At 38.8% G+C, this 20899-nt stretch overlaps 1 protein-coding gene across 1 annotated transcript in view; it reads right to left on the reverse strand.

The window, feature by feature from the left end:
- Window positions 1-20899, reverse strand: part of bicc1b (BicC family RNA binding protein 1b) — a 96197-nt gene that overhangs the window by 22425 nt on the left and 52873 nt on the right. The window contains exons 4-8 of the mRNA XM_058793980.1: window positions 16929-17008; window positions 15764-15922; window positions 12646-12699; window positions 5416-5604; window positions 1274-1525 (exon numbers count right to left, since the gene is read on the reverse strand). Coding sequence (XP_058649963.1) covers window positions 1274-1525; window positions 5416-5604; window positions 12646-12699; window positions 15764-15922; window positions 16929-17008 — 734 coding nt within the window. The remainder of the gene's footprint in view (window positions 1-1273; window positions 1526-5415; window positions 5605-12645; window positions 12700-15763; window positions 15923-16928; window positions 17009-20899) is intronic.

The raw sequence follows: 20899 nt of genomic DNA on the forward strand, positions 1-20899 counted from the left end.
TGCTCTCCACTTGTGTGTTCCTCAAAAGAATTGTGGGTTTTTTTTTCTGGTGTCCCTGCCTTTGTCAGTTTAATATTCTTCTGTGTTGGTTGGAGACCATTAATTTGAAAAGGACCACCACATAATGAGACAAACCAGAGCCACTATTTGTGTGATGGCTTGAAGGAAGATGAGATGAAATTAGATGAGAGTAGAGAGAAACTAAAGCTTCTGCTAAGGATTACCTTGTGGTGCCTAGGTGGCTATTTACTTGTCCAAGTCAAGTCTTAATATAATCTGCAGTTTTTCTTCTCAATGCAATTTATTATACTTTTTAACAGTAGTTTACTGTGGTAATGTGATGTAACCATCAAGTAAAAAGTGATATCGTAATATATTTCCATTATCATATATCTCAATCATTAATTTATAAATATATTATTCAAGGTAAAGAGTACATTCTATTCTGTAAATATCATATTTTAGTGATGCACCGAAATGATTTTACTGAAACATCAAAACCAACATTAAAGTTCACACAGTAATCGGTTAATCAAATGTATTTAATAATCAACACTCAAATAAAAACAAATAAGATTTGGCAGTTTTTATTCAAACTTTTTATTTTTTAATGTATTAATTAGTTGCTGTAACAAACAATTAAACTGTGGTTGTAATATTGTAATTTGTATTTATGACAGATTTATACAAACATACATTAAATAATGAAGACAACAGGTTAAGTAAAAATACAATAAATATGCTTGTTTTTTTCAAAGGTAAATGTGATGTGGTTTACAAGCTGTAAATGATCAATGATTTTGGCTCTCTAAAATTGTTTCAGAAACCAAAAATTAATTTTTGGCCAAATAATTTTGCTTGCAAAAATTTCAGTGCATTGTGCTATCAACTGTCATGAAAAAGGTCAAACTATCTGATATTTTAAGATATTTATTGACTTTGACACAGTCATGAGGGTCTGCAGGGGTCTTCTCTATGATATAATTTCCTATTTAATTTTTTTTTTAAATAAATTGATAAATCAGGACAAGCTAAATGTTCATCATGTCATTGATTCAATTACTGGAAAACAAGAGTAGAACAGTAAAAAGAAAACGAGTCACTGTGCTGCAAGTGTATCATTTTTTTCACCCATTTTTTGCCCAACAAGTCTGAACGCTTAGAAAAAAATAGTACACTTTCCTCAAAAAGCTGCATGATTTGTGGCATCATTCATGTTTGCAGCACAAACAAACTGTGGCTTGAGAAATAAAGAACAAAAAAAATCTCTCACCATCAGGTACTGGCGAGCCAGACACACAGAGTCAATGGTTCCCTGCACGTAGACCGTGGATTTCTTCTGTGGGCAGTTGGGGTCTGGGAAGTGGACCTGCGCTCCTGTGCGCTGCATGATGTGCTTGATGTTGCTGCCGTTGCGGCCCATCATGAAGAGGTGGTGCTGGGGCGCAATGTCAAGCTGCGTGCTGATCGTGATGGCGCTGGCCAGGTTGCCCGCGAGGTGCTCCAGTAACACTGCCGTGCCCCTCTGCAACAACACCAAGGTTGGAAATGAATGGGGACTTGGGGTAAAAATGCCACGTAATGAACAAAGCTGCCTCCCAAATTTTAAAAATGCCCCTGCACAATCTATTACAACTGACAGAATCAAAATTAAATCTGAAAATTAATAAAAAAGTGTTGATTGCAGCATTTTGAGTAACTAAGCATTTCTGCTACGGGAGAAAATTTTTAAAAAGGTGATTGCAACTTTTTATCTCACAATTCAGATTTTTTTATTTTTGTAATTGCGAGTTTATATCTCCCAATTCTTTGGAGTTTTTTTTTTTTTCTCAGAATTGTGAGTTTACATCTCGCGATTCTGACTTTTTCCCCTTATTTTTTCCTTATTCCTTTATTTTTACAACTTTATTACTTGCAATTGTCTCATTTCTGACTTTATAACTCGCAAGTGCGAGAACTGCGAGATGATAAAAAGCCACAATTACTTATTTATTTTTTATTTCATGGTGGAAACAAGCTTTCATTGGCTTTCTCGCAATTCTGACTTTATTATGCACAATTCTGAGTTTATATCTTGCAATTCTTGCAAACTTTCTTTGCAATTCTAAGAAAACATTCCTATTGTAAGATGTTATAATTTATTGTAAATTGTTAGATTATTGTAAAGTGTTAACTCATAATTGTAAGTTTATAACTTCAAATTGTGAGATATAAACTCAAAATTCAGAGAAAAAGTCAGAATTGCTAGATATTATCTCAGAATTACGAATTTATAACTTTCAATTGCAAGATATAAACTCACACGAATTGTGAGATATAAACTCGTGATTGCGAGAAAGAAAGTGACTTACATGTTTGCAGTGTAAAGATGACTTTTGTTAATCAAATTTTATTGTTAACAATCTACAGTATTCTAAATTGATGGAAGTAATCGCTTGAAATTGAGTATTTGACATAAAAGACAACAGATACATCTAATCAGGTCATTATAAAATATGAAAGGTCATTATAAAAATACAAAGGTAAAAAAATGCCTCTGGAAATCAATTCAGGGGACAAATATAGCCCTTTAATGGAAAAGTTTATTTCTGACCCTGAACAAAACCATGAATACCTCACAGACAGCTTTTTCAAACTCATGTCAATCACAACCACCCTGGTTACGATCTGCCAATACGACTGGTGCTTTTGACACTAATGGAGCGTGTTTTAGTAAACAAGAAACTCTTTATGTTCTTGCTTTTCCATCTGGCATATACGACCCTGAGAATGGCCTAGATCAGGGAGTTTCTTTCAGCGCGCCATAAAACTAGGGGAAGAGAGGAAAGGCAAAGGGGCTCTTTTGGGGTTCCTTTCTGGCTGTGTTTGTAGGCGGTTTTGGCACCAAACTCCTCACTCCAGATCTCAACACATACCAGGCATAGCCAGCAGCCCACAGGACAACTCCAGCCCTAGACCCTTCCTCAAGACCAGAGATGGAAGAAGATTCTCCTTGGGAAGAACAGCAGGCTTCTTCCACACTAGATGCTCAGTCTAAAGTGTTGCCGGCAGTCATTAGCACAACATGAAGACTTCAGTGCCACTGGCAAACACCACAGACACACAGAGATCAAAGTGTAGGTGTCTGCTGGAGGATTTACTGTGATCTTCTCTGGAGCTAATGAGGATGTTCTCTTTAGGAGATGAAAATGCTTCGCAAACATATTACCCCATAGGAATATTCCTTTAAAATGTAGGGTTCCTGCAGGCTTTACAAAGGTAAATGTAATACTTTTTGAAGACCTTTTTAAGACCAAGTCAATATATTCTCTCAAAGTAAATGAGATGCACACAATAACTTGTATTAGCAGTACTTCAAAATTTCAAAATACAACTCTGTACCGATCTCTATTTAATTATAATTAAAATGAAGGGAGAATTAATGAAACAATTGATTTAATTAAGTGAGTTTATGATAAAAACATAACAAATGTCCACAAATGGACTTAGGAAAAATAAGTTAATTCAAAGGGAAAATACATTTTCATATCCCACTTACAGTTTTGTTCAATTTCTCAGAATACAAGGCTTTGTATATTCATTTTGTATCTCAAGTAAACGTATCTTAATTTAAAGGGATAGTTCAACCAAAAATGACAATTCTGTTAATTACTCACACTCATGTTGTTCCAAACCCGTTCATCTTCGGAATGCAAATTAAGATATTTTTGATGAAATCTGAGAGCTTTCTGACCCTCCACAGACAGCAAGGGTCCTACCAAATTCAAGGTCCAGAAAGGTACTAAGAAGATCGACAAAATGGTCCATGTGACATCAGTGGTTCAACTGTAATTTTATGAGGCAAAAATACTTTTTGACTAAAAACTAAAATAACTTTATTCAACAATTCTTCTACTCCGTGTCACCCTAGCGCCATTTTGGAGTGTACCACAATGCATGCGCGTGCTTTGATCTGCACGTAAACAACGCTTACGCACGGTGCTGCTGACGCAGAACAAGCATTGCGCTGCGCCATACCCTAATACTATGACAACTGTCTTTAGTCTGTTGTTTCTAGTTTTAGTCATTTTAGGAGAACTATCTGAGACAAAATTAAATTATTTTTTTGTGATTTAATTATTTTATGAATAAACAATCAACAACAATAAAAACTTTACACAATATTAATAAACAACACTTTCAAATATCTTAGACATCACAGCATATCCCAACTTAAATACACTATAACATTTTTAACAACCCTCCTAAATAACTCTGCAGAAAATATCAAATAAATAAATGATAAAAAAGCTAATAAATGATAAATAATAAATTGTCTTTTGGTAGGGTTGCCAACCGTTCCGTATAATATATCGTCCCGTATTAAAGACTTCAGAGAAGCATTCCGTATGAAAGCTATACTGAACGCAGTTCATCCCGTATTTGCAGGCATATGCCGTATGACCACCTAGACCATACAAATAACAAATGAATTTATTCTTTTTACAAATTATTGTTTGAATTGCGACGCCACTCCAGGAAAGCTTTAAGACCACGTGGAATCCTCTGCCGCCTAGACGCTCCCGCTTCACAGTGAGTAGAATTTCTGCAAATCAGTTTGGGCGAATGCGAACACGTGATTATTGATCGTAAGCACAACATCCAGCTGCAAAACATACAATCTACCTGAGGGAAGACGTCTTTCACTATTGTAAGTGAATGTTGCTAAATAGAGAAACAAAAGTATACATTTTTTTTAAGCTATTAAACTTGGACCTCATTATTGAAAAACAAATTCAAGCACCAAAAGCAGCCCACACTCTATATGTTCTCATGTATGTTCATTAAAAAAAATATTTTCATGCATTCATAGGCTACATGGTTGCAATAAAATTTTAGTTCAAATTTGTAAGTGCCATTGTTTAAAAATGCTTTATTGGCTGACATTTCATAGACGTTCAGTTGTGCTTTCAAATGCTATGCCATATTGTATGTATGTAATTTCACAGTATATCCACCTCCTAAATTATTACACCTATGTGCACTCACAATTCCATAGTGGTCAAATTTACTCAGGCCAGTGGTTTGTGTAACATGCATGACATTTTTTTGTATGACGGATGAGGATTTTATTGAGGAATTCACTTTGAAGAAGAGCAGGAAGAAGCCCTTTAAGCGATGAGTGAAATTTTCATTTTTGGGAGGACTAACCTATTAAGTGCTATATTTGAATATGCACAAATGCAAATGAGATCTGAGAGCTGCAGTGGAGGGAAAGATGTTATTTGTGAAGTTAGATGAAAGTTAATAATTAAATAATTTAGATGAGAACATGAATTCTATAAAAACATTAAAAAAAAATCCAAATTCAGAAAGTGATGTATTATTGGGGTTACATATGATTTTGCCCCATATGTAAGTGTATGAGTGTATCACCTTCACGGCTGCAGCATTATTCTGTGAGCCCCGCACTACTCCTGTTGCTCCATAGAGTCTGGACCTTTGTTTGAAGGCCACAGAGATGTTGTAAGTCTGGGAAATATGCTGGATGGCAGGAGAGCTGGGGTCAGGGTTCAGCTGTACTATGACTGGCAGCTCGAACATCAACACCAGCGGAAGTAACTCCTGAAAGAAGACCAAGAAACCCATCAGTTAATGCAATCTGAATTATTGATATTGAATTATAGTCATAAGACGGATATAAATTTTGTTATTTCTGTGGCTGACAAGTTAGGATTATAGGTAATTAATCAACAGACCCAATTTGGCTCAAATGGCTTTTTCTTTTTGAGGGGGCTTTTGAAACATTTTAGTAGAATAAACTGGAAATCGATTCAAACCCATATTTCCCACATGAGCAACAGCCCAAGATATTCCTTGTGAAAAAATTGCACTTAAATGCATTGAATGAACATGTGTAAAATCCTAAAAGTATGTTTAAAAAAATCCTCTGCAGTGAATGGGTGCCTTCAGAATGAGAGTCCAAACAGCTGATAAAAAACATCACAATAATCCACAAGTAATCTACACAACTCCAGTCCATCAATTAACTTTTTCCACTGGAGGAAGCATTATTATGTATATTATGGACGCATATTTTGGCCAGAAGTGACGGTTTACAGTTAAACACCTTTATGGATTTGGTTTGATTTTTTGGACTCTCATTCTGACGGCACCCATTCACTGCAGATGATCCATTGGTGAGCAAGTGATGTAATGATACATTTTTCCAAATATGTTCTAATGAAGAAACAAACTCATCTACACATAGGATCTCCTGAGGGTGAATACATTTTCAGCAAATTTTCATTTTTGGTTGAAGGCTTCAAGAATCAACTTATGCTTAGCTGTGAGCAAGAATGCCATTTTGGGACTATAGCCACAGTTGAGGAAGAGAGCCACTGTGACTGATGCACATAGTCTACAATTAGCTGTGCGCATAATGATTTTGACAAAGGGAAACAAGAAACTCATTTTTAAATGTGCACAGGGTGACAAGATAGTGTGTGCTTGGCTTTAAATGTAAACAACATGGTTTGCTCTGAATGAATGGTGGCCAAAATTACAGTTACTGCAAGCAGGGCATTTGGCCGACATTCAAGCCATGAAGTCTTCAGAAACAAAGCAGAATAAGCAAATATTTCCCATCATTCAACTGTGATTTAGGGTCATCAAGAGCCCAGCAAACAGTGCCTTACCAAACTGAATTGGTAAACAGAATGAATAGCCAAGCCTTAAAAATGCAGCTCTGATCAGTTCCATATGCTGTGGGGGCTCTGCTCACCCTCATATTCTGTACCGGGGGCCAAAAAGAAAGACATTCTCTGCACTTTTAGATGTGGTCAGGACAGTCACTCTGCCTTTAGACAAGGAGATGTTTATTAGGTTCAACTTTAGCTGGGAGCAGCGTATCCGTCATGGAGCGAGCTTTGGAATTCCAATCATTCACCTTTTTAATGGTTCTCCTCATTCTTGAGCAATTAAAACCATAACCATGGTTATTTTTAACCAAAGGCTTATGCATTGGCTATGAGCAAAGCTTTCCAAACAAAAACCTCCTGTGTTTTGTTTTGCTTATTGTTAATAAGGAATTTGGAGGGGAGCTCTGTATTCTGATCTTTTACAAACAAGAGGTCTGAGCTTTCCTCTGACCTTCTGAAGAATCAATAACTTCTGTATCTGCTTTCTGTTTTCACAGACAACACGCATCCAAAGAGTGAGGAGGATGATCTGTGCATCATTCCATTGAAATGAACTAGGTCCCTCCAAGAAAGCAAGGCTAATCTTTAAACGGGCTAATCGCTCAAGCATCAAGTGTTGAGACATGGCCAAACACGCAGGCTCTCAAACACAAACATACAATGCAAACATTTTGCTTGGGGGTCAATGACATGATGCTCAATGTTTGAATACAACTCTTCTATGATGATGTTTATTGAATTAAAATACATTTTGATAGTTATTTAGGAACATAACGTAGTGTTCTGATATCACAAATCTTCCACGTTGACAGGAACAACAGGTTCCAACAATGACAGGATAATTCTGTCATTGTTTACTCACCCTTATTTTCCAAACAGTTGACAGTAGCCATTGACTTCCACAGTATTTTTTTTCCATTCTATGGAAGTCAATGGTTCCCTTTCAGTCGGTCACTCCGAGTCACGTCGGACGACCGACGAATTGGGATCTCGCCAGAGAGACCAATCCACTTCGAACTAAACGAGCCAATGGACATTGGCATGCGATCACTGCATCCAGCTGCCGCTGATCACAGCGTGAGTATAAGAGTCAACAGGTGCACCGCATTAATTCATCCTTTTGCTTCGGAGCCGAGCGGTTCCTTAACCCGTTGGTCCCTCTGGTATGGTCTCTTGGAGCCTGGCTAGCGCTCCCCAGTCCGTCTCGGTGGCTCCTGCGGACCATCAGACTCGGCTCCGCGATATACAAAGCCTTGTATTCTGAGAAATTGAACAAAACTGTAAGTGGGATATGAAAATGTATTTTCCCTTTGAATTAACTTATTTTTCCTAAGTCCATTTGTGGACATTTGTTATGTTTTTACCAGTGAAGGCCGTTGATGCCCCTGTCTTGCGTGTGGAAATTGCAGTCCTGCTGGCGAAGGACGCGATAGAGCCGGTCCCTCCAGCCGATATGAGGTCGGGGTTTTACAGCCCTTACTTCATTGTGCGGTGGGTTACGACCGGTGGGTTACGACCGAGCTTGGATCTGCGAGTTTTGAACCGTGCACTTCACAAGATGCCGTTCAAGATGTTGACCCAGAAACGCATTTTTGGGTGCATCCGTCCCCTAGATTGGTTTGCAGCGATCGACCTGAAGGACAATTCACAGGCCATTCCTGCGATTCGCGTTCGAGGGTCAGGCATATCAGTACAAGGTCCTGCCCTTCGGGCTGTCCCTTTCGTCTCGTGTCTTCACCAAAGTCGCAGAGGCGGCCCTTGTTCCCCTGAGAGAACGGGGTGTGCGCATCCTCAACTACCTTGATGACTGGCTCATACTTGCACAGTCTCAAGAGCAGTTGTGCGCACACATGGACCTGGTGCTCAGGCACCTCAGCCAGTTGGGTCTTCGGGTCAACTGGGAAAAGAGCAAACTCGTGCCAACGCAGAGGATCTCTTTTCTCGGGATGGAGTTGGATTTGGTCAACCAGACAGCACGCCTCACCCAGGAACGTGCTCAGTCGGAGCTGAACTGCCTCAAGACTTTATCAGGCAGGATGGCGGTCCCACTGAAACTCTTTCAGAGGCTCCTGGGGCATATGGCTGCAGCTGCGGCGATAGTTCCGCTCGGTCTGCTCCATATGAGACCGCTTCAGCACTGGCTCCATGGCCGAGGTGGGCGTGGAGACGCGGTACTCACCGGGTTCAGATTACACCGGCCTGCCGCAAAACCTTCAGCCCGTGGACAGATCCCTCGTTCCTTCGGGTAGGAGTGCCCCTGGAGCAGGTATCCAGACATGCTGTGGTATTCACGGATGCCTCGCCCACCTGCTGGGGAGCCAGGTACAATGGGCACGCAGTGTCAGGGGTGTGGACGGGTTCCCAACTGCGTTGGCATATCAATTGCCTCGAGTTGCTGGCAGTACGCCTTGCCTTGAGCCGCCTCAGAGAGCGCCTTCGGACGTTCTGGTCTGTACGGACAACACTGCGACCGTTGCGTATATCAACCGGCAAGGCGGTTTACGCTCCTGTCGCATGTCGCAAATCGCCCGCCACCTCCTCCTCTGGAGTCAGAAGCATCTGAGGTCCCTTCGTGCCATCCACATCCCAGGAGTGTTCAATCAGGTGGCCGACGAGCTGTCTCGAGCGGCACTCCCTGGGGAGTGGAGACTCCATCCCCAGGCGGTCCAGCTGATTTGGAGTCGGTTCGGAGTTGCTCAGGTAGACCTGTTTGCGTCTCCAGAAACCACCCACTGTCAGTGGTTCTACTCCCTGTCTGAGGCAACGCTCGGCACGGATGCACTGGCACACAGCTGGCCCCAGGGCCTGTGCAAATATGCGTTCCCCCCGGTGAGCCTGCTAGCACAGACACTGTGCAAGATCAGGGAGGACGAGGAGAGGGTCTTGTTAGTGGCTCCATATTGGCCCAACAGGACCTGGACAGCTCTTTGTCTGTTACAGAGGACAGCAGAAGGGGAAGGCTGTCTCCGAGCAGAGGATGGCCCACTGGATAGTGGATGCCATCACCTTGGCCTATGAAGCACAAGGTGTGCCCTGCCCGCTCAGGTTGCGTGCTCACTCCCCTAGGGGTGTCGCATTGTCCTGGGCGCTGGCTCGTGGTGCCTCGCTAGCAGACATCTGTAGAGCTGCGGGTTGGGCGACTCCTAACATGTTTGCTAGGTTTTATAGCCTACGTGTCGAACCGGTTTCCTCCTGTGTTCTCACCTCAAACGGGTAGTGGCACTGAGAGGCCCGGCTCAGAGTCGGCTTGCGGCGTTCTTACGCCTAATTCTCCAGAGAGTTCCTTAACCAGGCAAACCCTGTCGAGTCCTCCAGCACTCCAGCGTCCGGACGTGGCGGAGCGTCCGGTGCCAGACCTTTCAGCCAATGAATTCTTGAAATGTGATGTCAGGCTAGTGCCCATATGAGAGACCCTGCTGGGATCCCATATGTGTATTCCATGGTACGTTTATTAGAGCCGTGTTTCCCCTGGCAGACCACGTTCTGCCATCTCTAATGATGCAGCCTAAGCCATCTCAGAGACTTCCATGTGCAATAGGGCCCTATGGGATTACTTCACATGTCTAAATACCACTTAACACCCTCTGGGAGGAGGTGACTCCGCAGTGTGCTTCTTCCAAATGGAAGGGCATGCTTCCCAGTGTTATCCAAGTCCTACTGTCTGGGTTGCTCAAGGAACAACAGTAGTTGACCTTCTCTGTGTAGAGCCTGGTCCTATTGTCTGCCTTATAGGAAGGATGAGGAGGCCTACACAGGGCACTGAAAGGGGCAGCTCCTGTGGCGCTTTGGTAGGGATCCCAATTCGTCGGTCATCCGACGTGACTCGGAGTGACCGACTGAAAGGGAACGTCTCGGTTACATATGTAACCCTCGTTCCCTGAATGAGGGAACGGAGACGTCACGTTCCGTCGCCACAGTCACTGTACCACCGCTGAGCGGCCGGGTCTGGTCATGCTTTCCTCAGTGAAAGCATGAATTAATGCGGTGGACCTGCTGCTTCTTATACTCACGCTGTGATCAGCGGCAGCTGGATGCAATGATCGCATGCCAATGTCCATTGGCTCGTTTAGTTACACTCGATGTGGATTGGTCTCTCTGGCGAGATCCCAATTTGTCGGTCATCCAATGTGACGTCTCTATTCCCTCCCTCAAGGAACGAGGGTTACACATGTAACCGAGAAGTTACTGTCAACTGTTTGGTTACCCATGTTCTTCAAACTATCTTCGTTTGTGTTCAGCAGAAGAAACTCATACAGATTTGGATGACATGAGGGTGAGTAATCAATGAAAAATGTTTCATAACTTTAAATTTGGAATAATATTTTATTATTTTTACTTAGAGAAAAAAACTGCTCATGTTCAGGTTATTATGACAAGGCAAGGTTAGTTCAGGTTGTAAAATATAATGTGGTGGTGGTGCAATTGCCCAAATGTATTCATTTTTATGAATGAATTATTTTATGATATACATTAAAAAAAAAGAATTAAAAAAAAGATAAATGTATTATTATTTTTAAATAATGATTAAGATGTGTACACTGAATATGTTATTACTTTTTACTTTGTTACACCAGTACATTTTTAGATTCATTTATACTTTGAAGCTATTCTTGAAAATGGTAGAAAATTTATCAAAACCATCACAAATGAAATTATAATAAATAAATGTTGAAAGATTTTTTTTTTCTTTTCTTTATTGTGGATGCAGTTATTTATCATTACCCTTTGTACAACATAACATTAAATAGATCCAAAAATAAAAATTTGATTATTATTTACTCATCATATATAGTGATCATATATCTTGGATTAAACCACTCTATTGATATGGATTTGTTTTACGCCTCTTTATAACCTTTTAACTTTTGGTTACCTGGACTTTTAATGGAGGGCCTGAAAAGAGACTTCAAACTTGACTTGAGGTTAAGTGTGAGAATTATGCTCACGCTATACCATTCACATGGGTGTAACGGCACAATAAAGCATCAAAACAACTGAGGGTAAAGATCTTTTGAAGAGAAAAAAAGAGGAAAAAGTGGAGATGATTAGGTGGTCAAGAGAAGAATTCCCAGCAGTTCTGGTCACGCAAACGAGGAAGAAAAAAAGTGAGGCTTCCCCACTAACATCCTTCCCTCAAATGTACATTTCACCCACAGAACTTTATATGTTTTGGGCATGAAAAATGGAGCAGCCTGGTTTTTTTAAAGGTACTCATTTTATACAAATTGCTTCGTGAAACAATAGTGAAGGCTTATGATATTTTCTGGTGTAGAACGTCCTCGAGTTAATTGGGGCTCGGTCTTTATGCAAACACTAAGGAAGCCCGCTGTGCTCGAATACTTTGGCTTGTTTTTCTTGGTTCTCTCTGAGGAGGAAGCACGTGTGTGGAGCCCTGGCGCTGGTGAAATCCGAGGAGAGAGTCTGGACGGAGCAGGAGCGCACAAATCCCCGGCCAAACAGTCAAGATATCACTAGAACCGCAGTTTCAAACCAGCTTCAATTGGCACCATGTGTTCCGCATCAAGCCATTATTAAAGCTGGTCTTATAAGTAAAACTCAAGACCTTGAGTGTTAAAAGCTTCTTACACCTTCTTATTCCTCATGTTTTATCCTATTTAAAGGCTTTTGCCTGTAAAGCTTTGTGATAGGAAGGTTTTTATGCCATTGAAATGGATAGAAGAGGCTGTAATGCTTATAAAATACCAACAGAGGGCAGCGGTTCTGATTCAAGCACCAAGTTCTCAACTAGAAACATCCGGAGAAAGATAAATGCTGCTTGTTGTGTTGCTGGGATGACCGCTGGGATGCTGAGGAATGTGTTTATCTCATCCAAAAAATCACTTATGTTAACACCCCCTGTACCTGTCAACTTCCTCAAGATAAATAACAGCCTCCCACTTCTACTTCCTGCCTTTATCGCAGAATAACACAGACGTTTGTAATCATATTATGAATGTTTATTTACCCGAATTCGGGCTCTGGCAGCCTCCACTCCCCCTGGCTGGCCGGCTATGGACACCTGCAGAAAAGGAACAAGAAAGTCACTTGTATATTCATGGAGAACAAGTTATGTTATATTTTATTTGATTTTCATCTGTTTTCCACAGAAAAAAAAGTGTCATGCCTTTTGGAACGACATGAGGCTGAGAAAATTATTTTCATTCTTGTGTGAACTAATCCCTTAAGAATGAAAAATACTCGTCTGCCAAATGTTATCATACGAGCACCACTAGGAGGTGAGATTTCTTCATTCTGCTCTGGCTGGCTCTCATTCACCTGTCAGCAAGTACCAGTCACTCTGAAACCAACACATGAGCCCACTCTGAGGGAGTGCCATGTCATTGCTCAATTTCCACATTCCCCACTTCATCAAGTCTGGAAACATGTCTCACATCCAATTATGGCTCAGTCTTTATCCTTCCTTAGGCTGCAGACAATATGCATACAATCAGTAGGGTAGACTGAGTACAGTAGAGACACTTTCTGCTTTTTTCATCACTACACAAAAACTAGTGAAGTGATTTTTCACATGATATTTATTTTGCTTGTGTACTAAAATATCATAATTTGATTATAGCCATAAGCAGTTTATATTTTCCACAATTAGCTCATAAACATGAGGTGCATTTTTGAGACACCCATTCTTAATGCTCTAAAGCTGGCTAACCATTTATAGCAAATGTAATAAATTACAAAATTACAGTTTTAAGTAATTACAGTTTAAAAATAAATTAATTTATTTGCTTTATTTAATTCAGATTCAGTTAAACAAAATAGGAACAAATATTTAACACAAAAAAATATATGGCAAACAGTACAAATGTAAACATAACAGTAAAAATAACAATATCAATACCTGTATATTCTATAACCCGACCCCTAAACCTACGCATCACTCGAAACTTTCTGCATTTTTACATTTTCAATCATTCTGTATGATTTATAAGCTTGTTTCATCATGGGGACCTAAAAATATTCCCATAAAATTAGAATTTACTGGTATTACTATACTTGTGGAGACATTTGGTCTCCATAATGTAGTTAATACCAGTACACAAACACACACAGCCTCTGTATGCATTTTATTTTCTATGATTGAACTGTTACTGTATACAGTACATAGCAACCTAAAGGGTGTCTCAACCGTACCCACTTTACCACCTTGTATATTTCTTAAAATGCTATGTAATCCTTTTAACATTCCTGTTAGTAAACATGTCCATTAATAATAGACAGTTGAAAGAATAACAGAATTTGCATAGCATATGAGTAAATGTGACTTTTATCCTATTATCATAACACTACAACTAAACAGCATGTGAAGCAATAGGACACCAATCCGGGTACAGTTGATACACTGTGTCTCAACCGTACCCCACTGACATCCTTGCACGTTTCTCTAGATTATGAAAAGACCTTGCATGGCACAATGTCATAAAATATGTCTATTTTTAGAGCACAGAGTAACGTTTGCAATGATATATCTTAAGTTTAACAATCATAAAATAACAATAAGCTATTCATTGTGGAAGGGACATGGTGAAATGAAAATCTCACCTTGGAAAAAAAAACTTTTGCCGATATCTTCAAAGTGGAAACACAATTCAAATTTCCCACGATCAAAGAGCACACTAATACACATGTGTGGAGCAAATATCACGGCCCGGGGTTCTTGTGTATGCAAGTTATTTAAGGTGTTTCAACTGTACACGTCTCAAATGTACTCAGTCTACCCTAGCTCAGTGATACAACCTGGATTCCGGAAATGTTGGGACGTTTTTTAAATTTGAATAAAATGAAAACTAAAAGACTTCCAAATCACATGAGCCAATATTTTATTCACAATAGAACATAGAGAACATAACAAATGTTTAAATGGAGAAATTTTACACTTTTATCCACTAAATGAGCTCATTTCAAATTTGATGCCTGCTACAGGTCTAAAAAAAGTTGGCACAGGGGCAACAAAGGGCTGATAAAGCAAGACATTTTGAAAAGATTCAGCTGGGAGAACATCTAGCAACTAATTAAGTTAATTGACATCAGGTCTGTAACATGATTAGCTATAAAAGTGATGTCTTAGAGAGGCAGAGTCTCTCAGAAGTAAAGATGGGCAGAGGCTCTCCAATCTGTGAAAGAGTGCATAAAAAGATTGTGTAATACTTTAAAAACGTCAAATTGCAAATGCTTCGCAAATCTCAGCATCTACAGTGCATAACATCATCAAAGGATTCAGAGAAACTGGAGAAATCTCTGTGCGTCAGTGACAAGGCCGAAGACCTTTGTTGGATGCCCGTGGTCTTTGGGCCCTCAGACGGCACTTCATCACTCATCGGCATGATTCTGTCATTGACATTACTAAATGGGCCCAGGAATACTTCCAGAAACCACTGTCAGTAAACACAATACTCTGTGCCATCTGCAGATGCCAACTAAAGCTCTATCATGCATATCATGCATAGTCCAGAAGCGCTGTCATGTCCTGTGGGCCAATGCTCATTTAAAATGGACTGTTTCAAAGTGCAAGTTTCATTTCATTAAATGAAAAATACGTCAAAGACGACCACAAACTCTTCAGCAGCTGGAAACCTATATCAGGCAAGAATGGGACCTAATTCCAACACCAAAACTCCAGAAACTCATAACCTCGATGCCCAGACGTCTTCAAATTGTTTTGAAAAGAAGAGGAGATGCTACACCATGGTAAACATGCCCCCGTCCCAACTATTTTGAGACCTGTAGCTGGCATCAGATTTGAAATGAGCTCATTTTGTGCATAAAATTAAAAAATTTCTCAGTTTAAACATGTGTTATCTATGTTCTATTGTGAATAAAATATTTGCTCATGTGATTTGAAAGTCTTTTAGTTTTCATTTTATTCAAATTTAAAAAACGTCCCAACATTTCCGGAATTCGGGTTGTAAAAAATAACGCTGCAATATTAAAGATGCTAACGGTCCTAAAAATAGGCATCATTTTAGATTATGCACAAATTTAAGCAGTTTCTTATATTTTTTATTTGATTTTTGGGGTGAAATGAGATTTGGACTTGTTTACATGAGCTGGGTAAGTCAGAATCCCACCTGGTTGCTCTTCTCAGCCTGGTTGTTGCGGTTGGAGTCAGGGAAGTGGATGTGACAGCCTGTGTCCTCCATCACCTTCTTGATATTGTTTCCCCCTTTACCAATGACATGTGAATGCTCGGTATGTGAGACGTCCATCTTTAGAGTCACACGATTGCTCTGAAGAAACAAAAGAGTTGGTCTGTATTAACTGCAGTACCATAGTCACCTCGGTTTTGAAGGTGTAATTTCTATGCCATTATTTGTCCAACAGCATTCCCATATATCAGAAGTACTGCATATATACCAGAATATAATAGATGTATCTGATTCAAACAATGTAATACAAAAGACATTAAGCAGCACAACAACTATTATTTTACTGTTTTTACTTTTTATCTCAATCATACTTGCTTGGCTGGCGCATGACTTGCCACAATACGCCCTGTTTGCTCATGGTGGCTAATTGTGCTTTGCTTCAGAGCAGTGTTTTTCGAGCTGAGGAACTTGCTTGCACTTCCAACATTAAAACATTTAACATATTTTAAAAGTGAATAAAATTGCTTCAGTCTTAAATACAGGAAAACAGATCCTTCCCCTCTGAGCAGCTTTATTAAAGTTGTGACATACTGAATTAGATCTATGAGCTAGAGCCAAGTCAGATTTCCATTACATCAAGTCTATAGAGAGATGTCAATACACACACCATTTCCCATTTCACATCAAACGTTTGAGGGAATTTACCTCACAAATCTACAGTGATGTTACGACAAAATCTTCAGTTGGCATTGGTGGATGTTCTGCATTATGTCTGGCATAAATTACGAGAAGAATGGAAATAGTTTTGTTTGAAATGTTTTGATAAAGCAGAAACCACAGATGTCAGCTGCCCCCGAACCTCCAATGGCTTCAGTCAGCCAATGCTATAATGTGTTTTCCTTTTGCCCAATATGATTTAAGCATGATTCATTCCTTATAAATATAGGAGGAGCTCCTGATGTCAAGCTCCACATAGTTCCTCTCAGGGTCTTCAAATTCCATCACTTCAAATATCACAGCTGTCATAAAACCAAACGCATCCAGCTACTACAGCAACCAAGAATGACAGGGATAACGAATGAGGCATTTTTGAAATGCACAATGACATACCAAATAACAGTCACCCAATCTGACTTGACATGCTCACCTTTGTGTCCAGGACAGACATGATCTTCTCCTTGGCTTCCTTCACATTGTCTCTCTTACCACTAACTTTGATATGTGGATCTGAAAGAGAAAAATACATAATGTAAGTCATGGCATAAGGTTTATTCACTGTACAGCATTTAAAAAAAATAACTAGTTAAAGAAACCACTAACTAAGCAGCAAATCTACATATTAGAATGATTTCTGAAGGATCATGTGACACTGAAGATTGGAGTAATGACGCTGAAAATACAGCTTTGCATCACAGGAATAAATGACATTTTAAAATATATTTAAATAGAAAACCGTTATTTCAAATTGTAATAAATTCTCACATTATTACTGTTTTTGCTATATTTTTTTGGTGAGCATAAGAGACTTTCAAAACATTTAGAAAATGTTACCAACCTCAAACCTCTGAACGGTATTAAAAACAACAACAACAACAACAACAACACCCAAAATACCTTGATACCTTGAACCAAGTCAGTTCTGCATAGGCAATCAGGCAGTTATTATATTGATAAGGAGTTACTGTATTATATTCATCTTAAACCTTCATCAATGCTATGGATATTTACTCATATAAATTATGTGGTAAGTCCTATCTCGCATTAATAAAGTTGGGTTCAAATTGAGCTGGCAGAAAACTGCATACAGTGCTTTATGGTTAAATAAATCCAGACAATATTTATATCATTCCAGCACTTGCTCATTCTGTCATTGACTTCCGCACCATAAACATCTGTCTCATTGTGCTGCAAAAACCCCCAAATTCCCCTGAACTAATCCACTTTCCCAACCTTCATGCCAACATGAAGTAGACCTCTGCTTAGTGTCCCACAGAAAGACTTCTGACTAACGGCACAATGTCTGGTCCACTTTACAACTTTTCCACCCAACAAACACCCACTTAGACCCACCTTGTTTGCAAAAAATTTAATTAATTGTTAATCTTTATTTGATTACATTTTTAAAAGATTAATTAAATACACAATACAGAATTTCTACATTCTTTTTTAATAGTTTCATATATTAATACATTGTTAAATTTTCATGAACTCAGTCGAGAAGATGTGCTTTTTGACGATTAACATTTATTAAAATGTAAAAATTAAAAAGCAAAACAAGTAACTATTAATTCAAATGTAATTTGAGGAAAAAATAAAACAAATTTCATATGATATGACCCCACACATGTTTTAGTAACATGGCAGTTTAAGAATCTAAAGCAAGCCACAAGACAAGCCAAGCCATATAATTCACTCTCCGCGAAGGAGGAAGACAAACACAAGGCTCCAGGTCTAGCACTACACGTCTGGCTTTCTGTGCTATAGCTTCTGTTCCGGCGCTTAAAGGAAGCTTGTGATGAGAGCTTTCAATGCCAGAGGGAATGAATGGAAAAGCCAAGCTAAATCACTGTCCCACGCAGAAGCGAATATCTCCACCACAAAATCCTGCAAAACACCCATTCGGCCTGACTGGACGGACACTGCGGGAGGAAATCGCTCCAGCCCGGCTCCAGCGACATTCCATGAAGCAGAAAACATACCGAGCGTTTAGAGTTAGCCACTACAGTAAGACTGGCCTTAGTTAAAATTACATGTAATGTGACCATTTTCTGTGGTCAAGCTCAAGTGCTCACTAGAGGTTTTACAGTTTATACTGTGGTGTTAGGGGGAAAACAGGAATATAATCTCATACAAAGGGGTTTGTCTCATGGAAATGCGCCAACTGAGTGTGGTTTAACACATGTAGGATTACACCCGATGATTAGGATCGCTCAACTTCCACGCTGGCAATTATTGTCCACCTCACCAGTTTTGAGTGGCATCCCTTTAACGGTTGGACTTACAAGAGTGGTGAAAATGTTGAAATGTAATATGTCTGTTGCATACAGAGTGAAGCAATGCTGGTGTGGATGGTGTTCAAGGCTGCCACAATGCACCAAACTTTCAAATTTGTGCATGCAAAGCAAAAATGGCTTATTAAATTGCTTCAGAACCATAAATCTTCATGCCGTTGGTGCATTTATTGTTATAAATATGAGAGAAGGTGGCTTTGTGAAAAGCACAGACAAATTGTTTGGGACTCCTGAGATTTTCATGGAAATATCTAGGCTTAAACTATATGTTTTAGCCGTTTACGACACTATTAAGATGGAAAGTTCAACAAAGCTACAATATGAGCTATGAACTGAGGTGACCAGATTTCTGAGATGAAAAACAAAATATCATTGAAATCTCACTTGTTTTATTTAACTATGAATTAAAAACGAGGTAGACCTTTATTGTTTTGGTAGCAGTTTAACACCATAGTTTCAGTGGAGGAAAGCGTTATTATGGATTATGGACTGGGATTTTGGCCAGAAGCAATGGTTTAAAGTTAAAATCCCTTAATGATGGATTTATTTCTTACAAACAAGCAACTATTCTTTTCACAAGATGTTAACTGATGGACTGCAGTTGTGTAGATTATTTGTGGATTATTATGATGTTTTTAATAGGTGTTTGGACTCCCATTCTGATCCATTGGTGAGCAAGTGTTCTACAAGTGTTCTTTGGTGTGCAAAATCTCTCCAAACCTGTTGTGATTAAGAGGTCAGTCAATTTTCAAAAAAAACCCCCAAAAAAACAAACAAACATTTTTTTGGGTAAACTATTAATTTAAGAATAGTGGTACAGCAATCCTAAGAATTTGTAATAGAGTTACAATATTTAAACTAAGGTGAGCAGATTTCTGAAATGGAAACTGGGGATATTTCCTTGTTCAGCTGTCTAAATATCATTGAAATCTCACTTGTTATTATCTAAGAAATAAAACAATACATTTTTGCATGCTTTTTCCTTTTTTTAAATTGTTGTGGATTCCATAATTAATTATTATAATTAATAGATATGAGGGATGCTAGCATCAAATAGGTTTTTATTTAATTCAACAAAACACACACCATAAAAAAAGTAAATATTAATTATTGCAAATATCAAACTGATCAAACCGGTATTATGACAAAATTATGACTTTACAAAAACACATTGCAAAAGTAAAAGAAAAAAGAAAAAAGTAAAACCAAAATTAACATAATTAAACATAATTATTAACAGAATTAAATCGAATATACAGTATATATATATATATATATATATATATATATGTGTGTGTGTGTGTGTGTGTGTGAGTGTGTGTGTGTGTAATTATTATTATTATTATTTATAGTTAACAAATATTTGCAACATTTTCTAACTGCATTTAATATTACAGTAATTACAATTTTATGCGGGTGATTTTGGAAATGGATCTTTGTAAGAGTAATTGTTTAGTCTTGTTACTCCTGTTCAGGCCCATTTACCCATTTATACAGTAAATACAAACAGTATTGCTTTTGATTTAACATGAATAGTTAGTATGTGACTACCTTGAAACCAATAACATTCTCTTTTGATTATTGATGTTAATAATGCTCCGTTCTCATCCAGATAAAGTTCTTCATGGCAAAAAGCAGTGAAAAACATGCTGTAAAACAAGGACATTTCCAAGGACAGGACTCCAAATATATGTATATGTATAATATGTATATATATATATATATATATATATATATATATATAGAATGTTATGGCTATCGGTGAAGAAAGACCATAATAGTGTAATTACAGTAACCACTAGCAGATTAGAAAAACTCATTATGGATGTTCTTTCACCTTTTGACTACAGTGTTTAAATTCAGCTCCATCTAAGGATGCTTTGCTGACACACACCTCCATCCACAGCTGGCTTTGATAAACGGTACACTGCGCTGATTGTGGTGAGAAACACATCTGTTGAAACACATTCCTCTTCTGAGAGTCTAAATCAGTCGTTTCCAACACAGCGGGGGAATGTGAAAAAGGGGAGAAAATAAACAACCAACAAGCTGGATACACCAAATCAGTTCATTACAGTTATGATTCATCATGCCGAATCAGTGGAAA

Source organism: Onychostoma macrolepis, chromosome 12 (assembly GCF_012432095.1).
Source record: "Onychostoma macrolepis isolate SWU-2019 chromosome 12, ASM1243209v1, whole genome shotgun sequence".
In the NCBI taxonomy this organism is placed as follows: domain Eukaryota; kingdom Metazoa; phylum Chordata; class Actinopteri; order Cypriniformes; family Cyprinidae; genus Onychostoma; species Onychostoma macrolepis.